The 20980-nt window shown below is 38.3% G+C and overlaps 1 protein-coding gene across 1 annotated transcript in view; it reads right to left on the reverse strand.

Moving 5' to 3' along the window:
- Positions 1-877: 877 nt before the first annotated feature.
- PCDH7 (protocadherin 7) overlaps positions 878-20980 on the reverse strand; it is a 393817-nt gene continuing 373714 nt past the window's right edge. The window contains exon 3 of the mRNA XM_087827900.1: positions 878-5068. Within this exon, the coding sequence (XP_087684026.1) occupies positions 4689-5068 (380 nt within the window). The 3' untranslated portion in view covers positions 878-4688. The remainder of the gene's footprint in view (positions 5069-20980) is intronic.

Below are 20980 nucleotides of genomic sequence, written 5' to 3' on the forward strand. Positions count from 1 at the left end.
CATTTGTATGTTTTAGCAGTACTGCTGTGAGATGGCACAAAAATTCCAAGTAATCTACCTGTATGTGCAGGGTGAGGCAAAAGGAGGTTTACAGTTGTGAATAAGTGAAAGTTTATTCCTGTATTATTATCGTATTATTTTCCATACAAACAACTGTAAACTTACTTTGCCCCGCCCTGTATAGAAAAGAACTTTTCTTTTAGGTTTCTTAGTTGGGTTGGAGAAGAGAGTGGCTTGCTTAAATAGATATGAATTTAATAAATAAAGAAGATAACCGTATAGTTAGGTGCATAATCTGATAACAGAGCAAATCAAATAATTAAAAAATAAAGATAGCAAATGGTTTCAAAACATAACAAGTAGGGAAAGCTCAACTAAAGAAAACTGAGCAAGGTAAAAATTCTTTTTTTTTGCTTCAGGGTTTTTCTCTACATCTCACATGATGTATATATATTTTTATGTCTCTAATTTTTTTGAATTTGTCATTGCTTTAGATTAAAAAATATTGCCTTTACAGAGATACAGTTTGATTTAGAATTAATTTTATTCTACATGTGCAAATTCTCTGAAAAAAATCAATCTTTATATTAATGAAAATAAGTTTGTCTACATTTAAAATGTAAAAGCCATCTAGCTGTCTCAGAAATTATTTTGATGAGACTAAAGAATTCAAGTCCCATCCACTATAAGGTGAAGTATTAGAACAGTTATTTACTTGCCCCCAAATCAACAACTGCAACAGCGTTATTTTCCTCACTGTATCTCCACTCAGCAGAAATCAAGCCATTTTAAATCCCACGGGCACACGCATCCATTCGCTGCTCTTCCAATCAAAACCAAATTAGCTGTCAACAGAGAAGCACACTTACAAGTGTGAAACCATTTGACCATGTTATATTTTAATTTGCAGAGACAAAAATGACAAGCAATTTATTTACATAAAACTGTACAAAAGCAAATTAAATTATGTAAAGTATTTCATAAATAGCTGGACGAGTGTTTAATACATTTCGCCAGGTTTAGCATAGTTGCGTGCATAGTGACTCATAATAAACGATGATAAATTGTTCTCTGGTTCACGATCAACATCCAAGTAGCAGAACAAGAGTCAGTGATGAACGTTACAAACAGATCGTACCACACGGAATGCAGGTGCTCTAACAGGTAGGAAGAGTCCTCTGAAAGCAAACCCTAGGTAGCTGGGAAATGATGCCTTCCTCCAGATGCTCATGTGCCTCTGCCTGGGTCACGACTGACAAGCTTAACCACATTCACCATCATCTCCGTGGTGTTTCCCCCCTTAAGGACACACTGTATGTTTAGCACTGAGAACAGTACACTTAACGTGACTTAGGCCTGGAGCTTTCTCAGGACTGTCTAAGAAGGGCTGCTGGATTCTCGGCAGTTTCCTCTGGTCTGTGGGTTTTACTTTGCTCTCTTATAAAAACAGCTTCCTAGGGCACCTCTCAGCCAGACACGGTCAGTACCATCTTAGTTCCTCTTTCCAGAAAAATAGCGCCTCCCTTGTTTTCTGAAACTCAGGCAGCAGGCCAGTCACTAACCATACAGAAATGATATCTGGAGGTTCAGGATGGTTTTCGATCGAAGCTACAGATGTTTTAAAACACATAAATTTATATAGTTACTCACTGATTTATAAGTGTGTCCTAATGTATAGTGCATGCAAAGTTCACTTGAGATTCTTGTGTACAGAAAACAAGTATGGTTTATATACTGTACAACCAAAATCAAACAGCAGCTAAATGAAAAAGAACATCAGAAAGGAAATAAAGAATAGAAATTTGAAATCAATATTTTATCTTGCAAGATGTACTGATTTCACCCCTGATAATATCTTCCTGTGTTACTACGACAATAAATGCTTTAGCCTTCTAGTCAGAAATAAGCAGTCCATATGAATGCCTTAATTTTGTTGTATGAATGAACAGTATTTAAGACTGGTCCATTATCTGAGTTTGTCAGAAGGCAAATTTTTAATATATTATTTATTATTTTCAGAAAATAAACATGGATAAATATATAGGATCAAAAAAGTTGGGAATAGCCCATTTCCCCTCATTGTCCAAACCCAACAACCGTTTTTTACCATAACAACAGGTATAAAAGGCACAGTTGCTTATTTTGCATTCACTCATTTATTTATTTTTTGTTTGTTTTTTTTTTAAATTTTTTTTCAAAAGCACTCTATATATGGAGTGGCACCATATTTAACCTATTCAAAATAAAAGTCATACAAACACAAAATATATTTCTGTGTCATGCCAGCTCATTATATAATAAACATGTTATGATAGCTAATTCTACTAGAATTACTGCGAATACTTACAGTACACTGAATTTTATTCTTTCACACCCATTTTAGTCCTAAAGAGAGGCTCACGAGTTAAATGACAATGACATAGCTGTCCCGAATGTGGTACAAACGTCATTGGAGAAAGTGAATCCGATTAATCCGAAGGTCCAGTATGACCCGTATTAGCTTTATAGACAACAGAAGGGTTTTAAGATAGAGTGAAATGAGCTATCTAATAATTTCAAGTGTTTCATGATAGAAAGAAAAACAATGCATTAAAAAAGTTTGTTGAACACCTGTGTTATGCAATTATTTCCTTTGTAACGTGCAAGAAAAAATATGTATACATTTCATAAGTATCTTTAGAAGTATTTTGTCTTAATAGGTACTTACAGATTATACAAAGCAGAACTGCTTTAATGCAGTTTCCTAACAAAGTACTAGAATTTCATCTTTCCGTAATGTAAATAATCAAACATAAACATGTTCAATTATTGATATTTTAGTCTAAAGTTTTTGTTTCAATTACACAACTTCTTTCATCCTATTATACACAAACTAACATCAAAATGAAAACTCCATTTAAAAAAAGATCATAAGGAAATGACCCCAAAAGAGTACCCCACCAAACAGAGAAGTGGTTTTCAAAGATACGCATTTTGATCACCTACAGTGAATTAACGACCTCTATTCCAGGCTGCTTCACTTTATAGTCTGAGAAATTCTGCAAAGTATGAAACTACCCAAAGCTATATCATTTCTACAGTTTGCTAGACAGCCATCCAGGCTATGCTTTAACCAGGTTACAGACATTCAGTGTTGGGAACATTTGCTCTTTGTGATCCCCTCCTATTCTGCCTCTGGATTGTCACTTTTGTCTGCATGTCCCAGCTCACTTTCCAATTGCATTAAATCATCCTCTATAGAGCAAGTGATTCCAAATCTACACATTCTGTTTCTTTTTATTAGTGAGAAAACTCACATTTTTTTCAACTTTGAGACATACATATTGTGAGACATGTTACTGCCCAGAACTCATTTTTTATCCTGTGCAGTCTGGATTTGTTTTAAGATACATATTAAATAATGTTCAACCTGCATTAGTGACAAAGTGGATTAGGATGTTGTCTTGTTTCAATGTTGCCAGTCTCAAAGTAGTGTGATACTGTACAGGATTCAAAATTAATGCACTTGTGTTATGTAAAAGTGTGCATTGAACACATAAAAATGCAACTGGTAATTTGACACGTGGACAATTAAGACCAGCAAGCATAACCCAGATTCCAGAGTGATAAGTGAACTTAAGTCATCAGACAGAATGCCAATGTATTTTTCTTTCCCTACCTACCCACAAATACAATTTTAAGTAGAGTCTTCCCTGATAATGTTTTTTTGAAACTGAACCTGAACCTCAACTAATTGCCTATTATAATACCAAAAATATGCCTCATTAATTTTCATTTTTGAACTTTCAAAGAAAATGCATGTTTTCTAGGGATGTAGACCATGTAAAATAAACGAGTGTTGGAGCATTTCTATGTGTGAATGGGTTCAGTTGCTTTTGTTACTCAATGGTTTTCCAAGTCAAGACCAAATCTACTTCATGATTTCCCTGATCTGCCTTATGATCTTTGGCCTTCCAATGACACAATCGTTCCCGTTAGTTGAGAATAGCAATGCTTTTCTGAGATTATACATATAATGTTTACAAATTATAATTAGCGTGGTCAAGATTGTGTGTATAATTAGAATATTCAATGAGTGTATGGAATTGAAGTTGAAGTTCCTGACTTGAAAGGAATGGCATAGGCCAACTCTGGGGCTGCAATCTCAGTCTTTGATAGAATATTAAAGCTGTGATCTTCCCCAAATGCTCTGTGTAGAGCCCCGTTCATAAGACTGCACCTTTAGAGGGACTCTATCGTTTTTGAGAGATTGCTTTTCCCGGTGATTAATCAGATTCCGATAACATGTTTAAAATATATATTTCCTTGATCTACCTCTTCTGACCAGTCAGATGGCATTTGAACTAAATCAAAGTGACTAAAATCATGCTTCCACTGAGGGATGAGTGGCGTGTTCTGCTAATCAGGCTTATTACCATGAAAGAAACTTGCAACCATCTTTTTTTTTGTTTTTTGTTCTTTTTGGAGGGTGGTGGGGCCGAGGGAGAGCGGGGCAGGGGGGCGCTGGGGGTGGGTGGGGGGTCAGACATGCAGGTAACATTGTACATGACAGTCAGGCCGACGGCGTCACCCTGGGCCCGAGCTGGAGGCAGAAGTGGCAGGCAAAGCTTCGTCTCTTTGGTGGCCCCCTCTCTCCGGTGCCTCGGTCGGCTCCGCGCGGCTGCGCGCCCGGGGAGCCGCGCCGCCGCCTACAGGTAGACCTCCCTCCTGGTGAGCGCGCCCGCGGGCGCCGCCTGGTACTCCGCGGCCTTGGCCAGCGGGATGGCCTCGGGGGCCGCCTCGCCCTGGCCGAAGCCGGCCGCGCTGAAGGGCTCGTAGGGGGCGGCCAGCTTCTTGCCCAGCAGGTTCCGGTTGCGGTCGCCCAGCACGGCCGCGTCGCCGTTGGCCAGCTTCTCCTGGCTGCCGCGCTCCTGCTCGCCCACGGGCATGAAGGTGGAGAGCTTGGGCTGGCTCCTCCTGCGCTCCGGGGACGTGCGCACGGGCATCCAGCAGGCGTCCGAGTGGCCGTACTCGTCGCACTCGCGGGTGCACTTGCCGGTCAGCGCGACATCTGGGAGGGGCCTGGAGTCTGCAAGGCAAGGACAGGGGCCGTTAGGGTGCGGGCTCCCCCAGGCTCTCCAACCCTGCGCAGCTGGCGCAGCTGGCGCAGCTGGCGGGGGCATCGCGTATAAACGTGTGCGTGCGTGTGTATATGTTCTTTATATCAGCTCCCTTCTTTAAGCACCCTGCAGGCCATTGTCCCATGGACGCACGGTTTTCACTGCATGTTCATTAAAGATAAGATTTTGCAGAAACATCCGATGCTACAGAGAGGCAGGAGCGCACTGAGATGTTTAAGCGTGTGGAAGAGACAGGTGAGAGTGCATCGGTTACAGGCAGGGACGTGCATATTTTCTCAAGGAGAATTAAACTACATACAGAGCTATTTGTGTAAGTATAAATTTTTCCACATGCATAAGAAATGTTATTAAATTCAAATACATAATATTCTGTATTTATAAATTATCCCAGGAATCGTGTGCCTTTGCCAATTGGAGTCTTTCCTGCTTATACATTATTCATAGGATGCAAATAGGCAAAACCTTATATTTAAAATACGTTCTAAAACGTCAGGGTGACTCAGAAGTGGAGCTTAAATTGACAGCACATTACGAGGTAAAAAGTAAAAGAAGTCAAGTACAGGCAGGTTGTGGGTGTGCGCATACCAGCAATATCATTGCCCCCACCCTAGCCCACATCCCCATCCCCCACCGTGTGAGATGACCTGAGATATACAATATCTACATGCTGCAGGATAATCGTCTTGGAGTGTTCACATAGAAATGCATTTCTGAAGGTGCTTCCTGAATGAAATATTATGTGAAATGCAATGTATTGGGTACATACAGTCAAGCTGTTCAAGTTTTGATGAAATAGCATGTATCCCTAATTAACGGTGTTGCCTAGTAGAATGGAAAATGTCTTCTATTTCTATAAAGCTAAATCATATCTAGAGAGTTTTTAGGAATTAGGATTAAATATGGCAGTTAAGAATTACCTGCATATATAATTAAAATCATTATGTGTGTCCGACTTTGGAGAATAGTTAGAAATTTTCTTACTCTTACAAACGTGTTTTTTTTGTTTTGTTTTTTTTTTAACAGACTTTGCTTTTGTTTGAGAGAGAGAGAGAAAGAGAGAGAGAGAAACCTGCTCTACCTCAACAGATTCTAAGAAAATAACCTGTGGGGTTTTATTTAATATATGTTATAGTTTATTTTATTGCCAAACAGAAGAACATAATATGGCTGTGCTCCAATTTATATCAGACGGTATCATTTTATTGTAAGGCTTGGGACTTAAAAGACTAACAATTTTTTACCTCTGCAAATGTATTCACAACAAATGGAATTAGTGAGATTTAAGTATACATAATCCCCATAGCTTCCATTTAAAATAGAAGAGGGAGTTGCATAAATTATTCCAAATATAACTGTATACTCTGCTTTTGTCTCCACACACCACCCCCTGTAGTTTCACATTGCACTCCTATTTTGACAATCATTTGTATAGGATTTTTACAAGTGTTACTCAGCCAAATCTCCTATATAAGGCAGTCCAATGTCGCATGTCATTTTTTCCTTCCCTGATGGAGAACTGAAATCTTGTCGTTTGTCAGCCCATTGATTTTTTAACCACTGTGGCCTGAGGTTTTTATATTGTGTGCTGAGAGTTCAACAAGGAGACGCCAGTGTTCTTCAAAGGAAATCTAGAATTCCTTTTCTCCCTCCCAAAGGTAAAATGTATAGATAATTATTTATTGTAGTTGGACATGCTGCTATTTGATTTCTGAGTGGGCAGATCCTACTAATTTTCTCATCAAAAGAAAAGGGACTTTCTTTTTCATTTCTTTATGATAAATTCCCTCCGTGTCTCTGAAACACATATATTAGATGCATTTAAAACATCAAACTATTGACAAATTTTACGAAAGGCTTTTGTAATCTAATTAGTTTAAATGAGCAAACTGTGAGTTCTTTGGGAATAGTTCCCATCTTGGGTTACTTTGCTTATCTGAAGCTAATCTAAATGCTTTGAAACAGGAAAAAGAAGCAACTTTATAAAAATACAAAGTGTATGATCAGATCTATTTTTTACTTTAAAGATTTCTTTTTTCTTCACTGTTTAATGAGTTAAAATGCCCCCCCCCCTTCTGATCATGCTTAGCAAGGAGTTTAGCTACCAAAATAGGAGAAAATCTCTCTGAATGGGGTTGTCATCCCCTGCAGAAATGACCCAGAATGGTCTCCAACCATGTCTTCAAGTCTACTTAAGTCTCACATAATGTGTCTTTACTTGCACAATGACTTGCACAGGCTCCTGCTTTGGGGGTTAACTTCTGTTACAGTTTGAAATTCACAGTGCCTTGTTTCTCCTTTGTTTGAGATGCGTTTAGAAACAGCTCATTGTGCTATGTTAATACCCTAAGAACTCTTCCTACCTGCTGTTTAACTTGTGTACCTGAACTCCCGTAGCTCATACGAAATTATATTCACTTAGGTTGACTCAACTTCCAATCAACTAGAAGCGAGATGCTCGTCAGCTCCTTCGCTCAGCATTCACTTCATAGTCCAGGTTCCTTCCTGCTAACACGATTTCCGCTTATTGATTTTAATGAGAGGCAGCTTGTCTCCTGTGCCATCGGCCTCGGGTGTGGGCTGCCACATCTCCATCCAACGAGCATGACTTTTAATAAGGATCTCCTGTCATTTCCAAAGTCAAACACTTGATTGGGGACCACACTGGAAGCTGACAAGCCTAATTGGCTGAGACAGGTTGCAGTGTTTGTCATCAAATTTAGAAAATAATCAGGAAAGGCTCTAAGAGATTCATCATCACGAGCAATCAGATCTTCCAATCTTGACGACTCAAATAAAGCCTCAGAAGAAATGCCAATGATTAACAAATGCAGTTTGTATTATGATGCAATGTATTACACGCGAGGCCTGAGGGGAATAGCATCTTTCTGTGTTTCTGTATTTTCATTATGTAAGTATATAGCATAAATCATTAAAACCATCAAGGAACTGTAAATTCTTATCGAATCATCAAATACACTTCTTTCTTCCTTTCATAAAAGATATACTCATAAAATGTCTTGTTTTTGGTGGGGTTATAGAGGCAGAACTTCCACAACTAGTAACCCTTCTCCATTTTTCAGTCTTTCGCTGAAGGGTGTGTTTTTCATATCTGGGATGATCCCATGCTTTTATTTACTTTTATTCCCTTTGATTTTGACCAGACAAAAGAGGGAAAACAGTTCATTTCAACTCTCGTTAACCGCTATGGAGTACAGGAGTTAAAAAATTAAGATGTTCTGTGTTGAAATACAAAGGTATCCTCTCTCAGCATTTTCCACAGCAGAGTCCGTGCCTCAGCGCCCACCACCTCAACCTATCTGCCCCGAGAAGACTGGAGTGGAAATGGCATTCGTTCCATCCTGTTGCTCTTAGCATTATTTGTGTTCTCCATTTTTACCTAGTTATGGTATTTACTAGAATCTCTACACTATTCTAGAGAGTTAAACTCTTTCTTAAACATAAAGTCAACTTCCCTCTTGCAAGTACCCGGTTTTAAGTCATCATAATAGCAGCTGCTCCAAGAACTCACATAAAGCACTTTCCCACTTCTCACCACCACCAGAAAGCGAGGGGCATAAAAGCAGAGAGGGGTCCAGTCTAAGGGTGAGCCGAGGCCAAAAAATAAGTGTTTTGACTTTTCCTTACTGTGTTCCATTACCTCATATTGTTCCTTCTTATATGATAACAGCTGAATTATTTAGAGGTTGACTACTTCTACCCATAGCCATAAAAAAAAGTTATAGTCTCCAAAGAAAGAGAAAAACATATGTGAACAGCACAGGAAATAGATACCACAAAGTCAAAAATTTTACTGCTTAATGAAAAAAAAATTTAAAAAATGGCACAACCTCCTTAAAACTATACATTTCCTAAAGCAAAGGAAATTATAACTAATATAAGACACTGAGAACTTTCTTTAAAAAGAAGTATAGTCTTTTTAAAAAGCAATGTAGATGAGAGGCTAGTAGGAAGATGCTGCTACAATGACCTCAATAAGAAGTGACAGACAGACAAAATGTAGAAGGATCATTAGAAATAACAAGGAAAGGCCAGATTCATAGGGGCATTTAATGTTTCCAGAAGCAGTCCTACACAATTCAGAAACCATTAGAGGCATTTGAATCGTTAAGACGCTTGAAGACAGCTCTGCATCAGTTAGGATTTTCATATGCTTGAGTTGTGCATTATGCTAGAACCCTAGACCCGCACTCCCACTCCAGGCCCTTGGCTTGGGGCTGACGATACAAGGGTATTTCTGTTTCCTAAGAGAAGGCATGAAAATGTAGCATTTAGTTTAAAAATATTTCCAATACACTTTTATTTTTTTATAGCGCAGATACTTAAAGTTATATGCATCTTTTGCTCATTTGTTTAATATATAAATTACTGAATCCCCTGACCGTATGAGAAAAAACGGTTCTTAGTCAATGTGAAGACATCCCAGGTATTCACATCACTCTTACAATCTGTTCTACATCAGTTGACAAAATTCTGCAAATGAAAAATTGTGATACTCTCTTCTTTGGGGGAGGAAAAAAAACCACAACAGGCACCTTATTTTCTTTATAAATGTTATCTTTTTCTTTTTCTACTTCCCAAGTTCCTGTTATATGACTTCTTTTCCTAGAGGTACCCTTAAATTCTGGTGAAATCTGGTGGACTATGAAAAAAGTTTCACAAAATGATGAAAGAAAATAGTTGGAAATGGTTTTCCAACAAATATTTAAACATTTACCTTTAATTTCTTTTGTCCAAATGAAAATATCTTTTATTCAAATGATTAAATGAAGTGTTTTATTTTAAAATAGCTGTCAGAAAGAACTTTTCTTTTTTACTTAAATACTAGAACTGAGAAGACATAAATGTCGGTTAGCCAACACTTTTTATTTGGAAAATTATTATTGTAGCCAAAAAAGCTTAGGCACAACCCCTTGGGGATAAGATGAAAAAGGTGCATACAAATTTGGACTTGGCCCTTTTATATAAATAACCTAAAGATCCTGCCTTTTGCCTGTTTGGGGAATTTGGAAAGACTAGAAAGGGAAGCACTGAACAGATCATAGAGGCGGAGGGAATCACAGACTCAGACAAGCAGTTGTGAGCCTCTAAATCTCTGAACACTTTCCGAAAGAGGAGATCGACAGTTATGGAAGTGAGTGTCACTCAGGGCTACAAGGGGGCTGAGATTTCTAAGTAGTGTTCTACTTTATGATAAAATCATTTGATCCCACCAAATGAAAAGAGGATTTGAGAATCGCCTATCAACCCAACCCTTACTTTAGTCTCATCTGTACCTCCCATGAGCACTTCCCTCAAGGGACACTGAACTCATGAAAAGAACAGGAGATCCAGGCCTGTGATGTACAAGCTGTGTCACTCTGGACATACTTTCTCTGAGCTCAAGATCCTCACATGTGAATTATAATACCTACTCCCCCATTTATTGTGGGGATTAGAAAGTTATCATATTTAAAGCCCCTAGCATAGTGTCTAGTGTAGTATAGATGTTCAGGAAATAGTGGGTCATAGTCCCAGGAGATATTTAAGGAGATATATATATATATTTTTCCTCTCTGCAGTCTTACATGCCTGAAATGGGTAGTGTTTAAGGGAACAGTCTGGGGACCCAGGCTCCCTGGATTCAAATCCTAACTGTCATTTAGTAAGTAAACAAGCTGCCTAATTTATATCAGTTTCATTATCTGTGCACTGGGCATTCAAATAAATTAACTTCTTAGGCTTATTGTGAGTATTAAATGAGGATTAATATAGGTAAAGTCTTGTAATAATTCTTGGCACAATAATCCCTCAATAAATATTAGTTATTTCAGGTGCACAATCCCTTATCCATAATTCAGTAACCAAAAAAAAATCTTGGAAAACCAAAAGTTATTTTTTTACAAAAATTTACAACAAAACTGACCTTCAATACAAAGTTATTTTTCATCTTTATTAAGTCTACATAGTGTGAATATTTATGCTTCATTATGGAAATAGTATGTTTAATTAAGGATTCCATATCAAACCCTTCTAGATGTTTAAAAATAATATATGAAACATGCATGATATTAACCTGATCTAAAATATGAAGGATTCTGATATCTGGCCCCAAGGGTTTCGAATAAGTTATTTTGTAATTAATGCCAACCATGATCTAAAGAACCTGTATTCTGAGTTACTTTTCCTGTAGTATTAATGGGCTTATGCTGACTGAGCACAGTATAGCAGAGCTGCCACCCACTTAGGAAAACATTCTGGCCACCACATCCTGGTCTTTCTATGTCAGGTATCTTAATACTTGGTGGGACTTTGCCAAAGAAGATTGATTCTCTCTGTGTCATTATGTTTGCTCAAAACTAAAGGGCAAAGCTCTATTATTTGCACTTATCTTTACAACCTAAACAGATCAACCTCACAATTAATCATTTTCACTTGCCGGCTTGCTATCTTACTTTGCCTGATACAAGAAGAAGTTCCATTTTAATGATATGTCAAAAATTAGCAGTAAACTAACCTAAAACCAAGAGGTTGAAAATCAAAAAAGACAACAAAAAGCAAGACAAATACCTAAAATGCCATGCATTCCTCATACATCAAAAAATACTGAAACAAAAAGGCCATTCAGCACTTGAGCTATGCAGATTTCTTGATGTATGCACGTGATTGCTTTAAATTGCAATATGAGATCAGAAATTCCTCTAATCTCCGTATGTACCCCCCTTTGCAATGTGGCCCCTGCTCCTCCCATCCTGATGGGGGTTCTATTCCTGCAGCCTTGAAGCTGGGCTGGCTTTGACGGCTACAGTGCAGCAGAAGCAGTACTGTGCTATTTCCAGACTAGGTCTCCAGAGGCCCAGCACCTCCTGCTTTTGCCCCTGGAGCCCTGGGACCTCCTTCCCGAGAGAAAGCATGACCTAGGTCCTTTGAAGATCAAACACTGTTCGAGAAGGAGACTCAGCTGTCCCAGCAGAGCCTACCCCCAGCCAACGCTTCAGGTGAACACAGCCACATGAATGAGCAAAACTAGCTGAAGATCTATGCAGCCAATCCACAGATATGCACAAAGTAATAAATCTCTGTTTTTTGAAGCCCCCGAGTTATATTTGCTTGTGTTTGTTTGGGGGAGAGGGTGGCATTGATGCAGCAATACATCACTGAGCTAATGGTCATGAATGTATTACATTACCTGTAATAAATAAACTGCTCCAAACAGCCTAAGATCTGAAAACAATGTATTTTGCTTCTTCTGTGGCTCCTTATCACGGGTAAGAAACTGACCAATATTACTGAAAGTCCAGCTCCTCAAAAGAACATTTTTAGAGATTACAAGCATTCAATTAAGAAGTTCAAGCAGAGGGCTACCACAGAAAGTTCTGGAAATTCTGGTCCTGCAATTGCAGGATGTTCCTGTGTTAAACCTAGCAGTGCTCTAGCTCAGGCTGACATGCCCAGGCAATATTAAAATGTTTAAACATGTTTGAAAGCATCAGCAACTTTTCTCCGTACCTTGGGCTAAACTCAGTTAAATAGCAATTGAATGTATCTCAAGAAACATTTACTGCCCCGAGGCTCAGATCACTGTCATTCTGAATGTGGTGTTTTCATATGCAGTGGAGACCACACGCCATGTCTCAGGGAGTCTTGCTGAATCAACTCAAACATGAATTTGCTGGTTGGCATGTGAAACTGCACTACAGCAGAAAAATGGCCTGTGACTGCTTGGGAGCAATCTTTTTATGAGCATTTGAGATGCGCCTTCCCTGGGATTTCTCCCTCCACGTGAGCAAAATTAGAGGCAGTGGCTAAGGGAGTGTCAAGGGAGCAGAATGGAAGGAGAGGAAGGGGTGCTGGAGATGAGAAGTCACTCCAATATGGACCCAAAGGGTTTATAAAATTCAGAAAGACTGGGGACATTTATTTCACAGTTCAGCAATTGATTATTCCACTGAATACAGACCCACTTCTGGGCTTTTTCGGTTATTCATATTTATTTTCTTCTGCAATAATCACAGCTTTCATGATTTTCCTTATGGTCTCTTATGTTTTCTTACATTAGAAATTATTTGCACCCTCGCTGGTCTGGCTCAGTGGTTAGAGTGTCAGACTGTGGACTGAAGGGTCTCGGGTTCAATTACAGCCAAGGGCACATACCTCATTTGTAGGAGGCAACCATTTGATGTGTCCCTCTCATATAGATGTTTCCCCCTCTCTCTCTCTCTCCCTTCTACTCTCTCTGAAAAGCAAGGATTAAAAAAAAAAAAAAAAAAAAGAAATTATTTGCTTTGAGTGTCATAGACTTTACTAATCTGATAAAAACTAGAAATACTGCATTTCCTCATAAATGCAGATAAGTAGCAAAAATTAGCATAAAATTTCAGTGGATTTCTAGATTTCTGACTTAAAGTTGGAAGTTAATACTTTGAACCACCTGGTGGATGGGAGAAAGAAAGGTGTAGTTTTAGACATTTTTTTTCTCCCTAAGAGTTAGAATCAAAGGTTAAGAAATATTTAACAGTTCCACAATCATCCTCAAAAAATAGAAATGACATGTTGAAAACGAATTGCCCTTCAAACAGCGACAAAAAAATTTAAAATAAAAAAATTCTAAAACATATATTTAAGAGTAAAGAAAACAATTTAGGTAGGTCATTTAAATGCCCAAATTCTAAAACCCTTAATAACTTATATGGCTTTGTATAAATAGCAAATTAATGCTCAGAGATGGGTTTAACTGATTGCTGATCAACAATTTGAAAATGTCTTCTTTCCTAAAAACTACATCAGTACTTACTTCATATCAGTGTCTTGAATTGCTAGCAATTTATTTACTATAAGGAGAGAGATGAATTGATGAATTCTTATAATTATGAAAATTTATACAAAAATAATAATGATCTCCATGAGGTTGTTTTTGTTTTTGTTGTTAATAACGTTACCAGTTTCTATCTATTTTGCTATAAAGTGCATGTGAGTACTACTTTAGATGCAAGTATCAATTTAAAGTTATTTTGCTGTATTGATCTCAAATCCTCAAAGTTTTCATTACTGTAGAATGTATATTCCACAATAAATATTAATATTATAATATTGTTTTTAGGAATAGATATTTATTCTAAAAATAGTACATAAAGTCTCTATTCACTGTAAAAATAATATCTTTGGATTGTAGTCTTCAAGGCAGTGCCCATTTTATCTTTGCTTCCACACAAAATATAATTCTAAACAAAGAGGTTGAAAAAAATAAAACTGAAAAATTCAATTAATAGATAACATTTACTCAAATTTTCTTCCCTCCTATAAAACAATGGAAAAAAAACCAATTTTTTTAAGTAAGTGAGAAGTTAAACACTAACTCCTGTAATAAGTAGCCTATATTATATATCTAAATACTTAATGCAAATATGTGAATTATTACAAGTTAATTCTATATTTGGGGTTGTGTTGAGGAGGAAGAGAAACACTGCAGTGGCCATGTGTGATAAAATGTTTTCTAGGTATTTTTCTCTATGTGTTATTTTATGTGAAAGTCTAAAATGAACTATGTTAAAGCTCAAGTCATGCATGAAGTAGAAATGTAATTACTTTTTACAGAGGGGCAAATCATTGTAATTAAAATGTACTGAAGGACTGTATCAATTTTTTTTTAATGTGGCAGAAAATCACAGTACCCATTCATATTCACCTTCGATGTAGGGATCCTGAGAAGCTATACAATTGTTCTAATGATATGGCCATTTTCTAAACACATTCTCAAGCTTTTTGCATGGGATTACCTATGGAGATATTTCCCAAGTCACGCACAAAAGCCTATCTGGTGGGAAAAGCGCCTGTGAAAACAAGCTGTGATGTAGCAGAATTGCACTAGTTACTGTGACGTGGGAGAAAGACTGCGAGTGCCACCTTTGGTTTCTTACTGAGGAAGATTCCATGAAAACATTGAGTTCTGACGTGCTATTGAGAGATGAAGCTCTGAAAGCTTTCGGGAGGAGCTGAAAAACCATTTCTGGGGAGAGTTTTAAAACAGTTGGAATGCTGGCCCCTTACTCTGGTCAATCGGTTGATCAATTGAAACTAAGACTGGCTGCCGCAATTAGGACCAAAAGAGTGTTAAAGAGTCTGGCAGTGCAGAGCAGTTTTGTAAAAAAGGAAAAGTAAGGAAATGACCTCTGATGACTAGCAAACAGGACTTAACGAGTGAGGAAAGTGGGGGAATCGATGCAGCAATGCCAGACCAGTTCACTGCATTGATTTTTTTACTGCTTATTGAGATGTTCTCCTTTATTTACTTCCAATTTCTTGGGAGAGTGGCAGAGTGCTCCTGTTGAACCTCCTGTGGAGCCTGTAATGGGCAGAAAAGCAAGCTCTAGAGATCCTCTCATTCCTACATCACACTTGGTCATGCCACAGGGGTGACATGGCCTCCGGAACTGTCCTCACATTGCTGGCCCTCATGTTGCTCCCGCAACCTTTCTGTGGGGGGCAGAACAGTGGTCCCCTGTAAAGTGTTTACCCTCTAATCCCCAGAACCTGGGAACATGCTAGGCTACATGGCAAAGGGGAATTAAGGTTTCAGATGGTATTAAGGTTGTCAATGAATGGATTTTAAAATAGGGAGATTCTAGGGGTCTAGGCTCCAAACCAGGGACTGTGGGCAGGCTCTCGGGATTGGAAAGGCCGGGAAACAGGCGTTGCCTTCAAGACTGTAGAGAAAAAATGCAGCCCTGCTGAGACTGACCTTAGCCTGGGGAGACTCATGTCAAATTTGTGATCTGCATAACTGCAAGAGAACATAGTTTTGTTGTTTTAAGACACTATGTTCCTGGTAATTTGTTAGAGTTGCAATAGGAACCTACTGTATACACACTCCCACCAGTTTTCTGGTCAGAGGCGAGGCCAGCATAAACTTGGTGCATTTGCTCTTTCCTACCCATTTTTGTCCATTAAAGGAAACAGAGTGGACAAACTGATTTTTAAAATGTTCAGTCAGTCACATTTACCTGTTTTGAGCATCCGCTCAAGAATTCTCATTTTTCACTTTTGAAAATTTTACTATACCCTAGGATAGAGCTGTCCACGTTATTTTTATATGGCCAATCAACAAAATTTAATTTCCTTTTTGTCCAGGAAACTACTCCCAGCTCACATTTCTGAGTGACCATACCCTCCTCAGGCCCTCAGTGACAACTGTCTCTGGCATTATTAACCAAAGAAACCATTTCAAGCCATTCTAAATTGGGGTGGTGTGATTCTCAAGGAAAAAGAAAGAAAATATGGCATAACAACTAAGAAGTAGAGACAGGAACCAGGACACAACCCAAATAGGGCTTCTGTCAGGTTTATGGTGCTTTTGAGACTTTCTGGTATTTGTTGATTGCTACTTTTGTTTGTGTAGCCTGTTTTCCTCTGGATGGTTTGCAGGAACGTGTCTAATAAGAAGCACCTATAGGATTATTTTAAGAACAGTGAACGGAGTATCAAGTATCCCCCTAGTTTAAAACACTCTTTTATAAATTTCAGCATAACTCTCAAGCTCTGTATTTTTGCACAGAAGGCCCTTTGGGACCTGGATCCTGTCTACCTCTTAACCCATCTCTTTTCATCCGTATGTGCTCCCATTTACCACTTCGACACAACTAATGTAGTTGTCATTTCCTGAAAGCCTCTTTCTGTTCCAGGTCTTCTTGATAGTAACGTGTTGCTTCCTGTGATATTCCTGCCTTATCATCTGTCTATCTCCCATAAATCTTTCACAGTGGAGTTGCAGGATGTCTCATTTAAGATTTTGCCTAACCGGGCTGTCTAATTCTGTTTTCTCTTAGTGTCTCTAGCCTTTATCCTGTCTACCTCTATCACAGCATTTAATATATTGCACTGAAACCTGCTACCTATTCCTGTGACTTTTCTGTGAAAGGTAACTCCCTATGAACAGGATTCATAAATTACTTAGCTGTGTACCCTGAATCTTAGCACCAAGCCAGTCATGTACTCAATGAACACTTTTTCAACAGACGGGTCAAAAACCTGGTAGCAGATTGCACGCCATGCCTGACTATTATCTCTAACTTCATGATGGCCATGGGTAGGAGGATTACAATAAGCTCTGTCCATTGTCAATGCAGTACAGCCAAGCTGAGAAAGCAAAGGGGTTGTTTTGGTTGTTGTTGTTTGGTACATGCAGATCTAAACGGACTTCTCCACCACTCACTCTTCTTACCCTCTTTCAGAGATTTGCTTTCGAAGAGAACAATGTAGTCGACTGAAATCCATAGATATATTTTGTAGAACAAAATGCAGACCTCATATTCAGCCTGTGGCAGGGGTGAGGTCAGTGTAGGTGCTAAGAAACACTCAAATGGGGAAATCTTATACTTAGTGGGTGCAAGGCTACACATAGGAACTATATTGTGAAGCTTCTTTTCTTATAAATGGTAGGTTTTTAAAAAGTTTTTATAGTGTTTTCAGGACCTGTGGTTGGAAGTTATACAAATCTTTCAATAACGAACTTGGGGAATAAAATGTGTTTTTTTGCTCATATGCAACTTGTATAATAGATGACAATTTTCTAAATGTGAGCCAAGAAGGGAAGGCATTCTATGTGATAGAAAAGATAAAGGGCAGAAGGCTCTCCTCTCATTTTTGTACATAATGTGGGTGTGTCATAATAGGAACTATTGCAGACAATGTGCCAGCCTATTTCAGTTCAACAAATTTTATTTTGCCTTTGCTAGCAGCCTGATGGATACATGTTAAGTAAGTAGGATGCTGGGCATTTTAGATTGGTGATTTATGAACTAAGGATCATGATCCATTAGTTGGTGGTTGAACCCATTCAGGGAATCAATCAGTTCACACCATGTTCACATTATTACATGAAGATTTTGTTGAGCTTCTAAAAATAAGCCTATATATTTATATGTGTGTACTTGGCTCCTGTATAAAATAAATTTTTAAATTCTAGGTCACACTGAAAAAGATTAAAAACCTATCATTTAAATCATATCACATGGCCATCTTTGTATTCTTGGCTGTTTCTGAGTAAGCTATATAAGACATTTAATACAAAATATAATGATAATATGCACACAATGTCATGTAAATTTTGAATTGTACTTTTAGCTGTCATTTCAAATTGTACTTCAGGGACCAAATTTTATGCTTATTAAAAAGGAAGTTAGATACCTCAAAGAATAAGAGTTAGTCACATCCTCAATAACCACTTCAGGAAGTCTACTGTAAATATAATTTCTTACCTTGAGACATTCTGAATTTACGGTTAATTCCCTAGATTCCAATTTTCTAGAATTATGTGTAATTGTGATGAGCCTTCTCATAATCCACTTAAATCCTCTGATAGATTTTGATTTATTTCAATCAGCAAAATGACAACAGACCCTTTAAAAAAGAACTTAATGTGACTTCTTAAAGTCACACAGACATTAAGATGTAGTGCACATTTAAGCTGCCTAATTGTGCCGCTGGTCTAATGCCTAAGTATTAATCTGCCACAATGTCAAATTACATACATTCATAGATTTTTTTATTTTATTTTATTTTTTTTTTAGTAAAATGTGTCTGCACTTAACAAACTCACAGTGTAAAAAATTCAGGAATGCAACTAGTACGTCATCCCTTCCTTAAATGATTTAAGAAAAGCATGAATCGAAGCCTAACAATCATCATAATTTCACAGATAATTGTGGCAAAATTATGAGACTGCAAAAACTCAAAGAAAGGGAGCACAGTGAGATTAGCAGACAGTGCTGATCAACTATCTCCACCATCTGCCAAGCCTGCTCTTTATTTAAGTTTGTTTTTTTTTCTCCCCCCAATGTTTTCAGTTTTGATTTTGCCAGCAGTGGGCATCACATAGGAAAACAGGTTTCATGGTGTAAACAGATTTTCCCATGTGTTCAATGAATTGGCTTCACTGGCTATTCGAAGCTCTTAGGCAAAGAAGACCGGCTGGAAGGTATTAATTTTAGCAAGCTTTTGTGTCCTAGCCAGTGTTTTGTACAATTCAAATGAATCAATCCTATAAGAAATAAAAAGAATGAAACTAGTCTTGTAACAATAGAAATCATCACTAAGGCATATGCTTTGGGAGTTTCCTTTAAATGACATACTTAAAATTTATGGGCACTGTATTAACCACTGAACTGGACTGTGAGTGTCAGGGGTGGGGAACGTCTGATCCGTGGGCCAGGGAATCATTTGGTCTGGCCCTGCCAAGGCCTCACCAAACAGAAGCAGTTCCAGCCATCACATTGGGGGTGAGTTAATTAAATGTTTGACCAAATATAGCAGGCTAATTTTTAAGTTGATAATTTTGTATGGCCCGCAAATGATGTTATAAATATCTGAAAGGCCCTTGGCAGAAAAAAGATACCCCACCCCTGTAAGACTTAAGTGAATCATTCCAAGGGAATCTTGCTAATTCATCAGCCTTCTCTGGTTTGTAAATAAGCTGAGGACTGGCGGAATTGGGACTCGTATGGCAGACATGGGAACTCAGTGGACATTTCACTATGGAGAGAAAATAAGAACAGATGAACTTTACTGCACAAAGCTGGCATGAAGCTTCCAGCTTAGGGAAGATAGGTCTCACTTGTGTGGTAATACACTGCAAAAGTATATTTTCTTTCCTTCCTTCCTTCCTTCTTCCTTCCTTCCTTCCTTCCTTCCTTCCTTCCTTCCTTCCTTCCTTCCTTCCTTCCTTCCTTCCTTCCTTCCTCCCTCCCTCCCTCCCTCCCTCCCTCCCTTCTCTCTTTCTCCTTCCTTCCTTCCTTCCTTCCTTCCTTCCTTCCTTCCTTCCTTCCTTCCTTCCTTCCTTCCTTCCTTCCTTCCTTCCTTCCTTCCTTCCTTCCTTCCTTCCTTCCTTCCTTCCTAGAAATATTGATACATCAAGCACTATTTAAAACTTCACATATATTAATTCATTCAATTTCCATAGCAACTCTTGGGACAGGTTGTATGTTACCCCCATTTTACAGATGAGGAAACTAAAGCATTTTACAGAGAAGTGAGTTACCTAAGAGTCACATGTAGTAAGCGGTAGAATGAGGCTGCAAACCTGAGCATCCAACTTCTTTTCTGTTCTGAGCCTCTGTACCCTGCTGCTTCTCAATCAGTAACATCAATGGACTGTAAACATGTCATAAGTTTGCAAAAAAAAATCACCTTTCACTAAGATGAATTAAAGCACAAAAGCATTTCCCTATTCATAGAAGAACAAAGTTGGAAAAAGCAGTGTCCCTGGATGTCAAAAATAGCAAGAATCTTAACAGTCTTTGCTTGAAATAAGGGAGACTTTTTTAGCTTGAACAGATAGAAAGGTAAAAACTGGAGAGAGAGAGAGAGTGTGTGTGTGTGTGTGTGTGTGTGTGTGTGTCTGTAGATTTCAGGGCCAGAATGACTTTGGAATATAATCATTTTCCTTTGGGGTTTTTTCTCACAGCTGTCCCTCGGTTGGTTCTTGAAAGGGATGGAGAATTTTGTATTCAAGTCAAAATAGGAGACTAAATTACTGCCTTGGTAAAAAGCCTCAAACTCCTACTATTATTAAAGCCATATTCAGCAAAAAAAGTTTCATCTTCACATATAGGTTTATTTTAAATTCTCCATGGCAGAAAGACACCTCAATTTTGAGGTTTTGGGATCATTGTCAATCCAGAAACGGAAAAGCCGTGTTTGGAAACCGCAGCGTGCTGGGCTGCACTGCTGAGCACGGGGACTGCAGAGCCACTCCTTGGTGAACTGAATGTGAGAAGTGGAAATAAATGCTTTAAGAATAGAAAAAAGAAGTATGAACAGTTATTTCTGGCAAACAAAGCATCAAAGAGATTATGTAGGACATATTAATC

This window comes from Miniopterus natalensis, chromosome 1, assembly GCF_054644295.1.
Source record: "Miniopterus natalensis isolate mMinNat1 chromosome 1, mMinNat1.hap1, whole genome shotgun sequence".
Lineage (NCBI taxonomy): Eukaryota > Metazoa > Chordata > Mammalia > Chiroptera > Miniopteridae > Miniopterus > Miniopterus natalensis.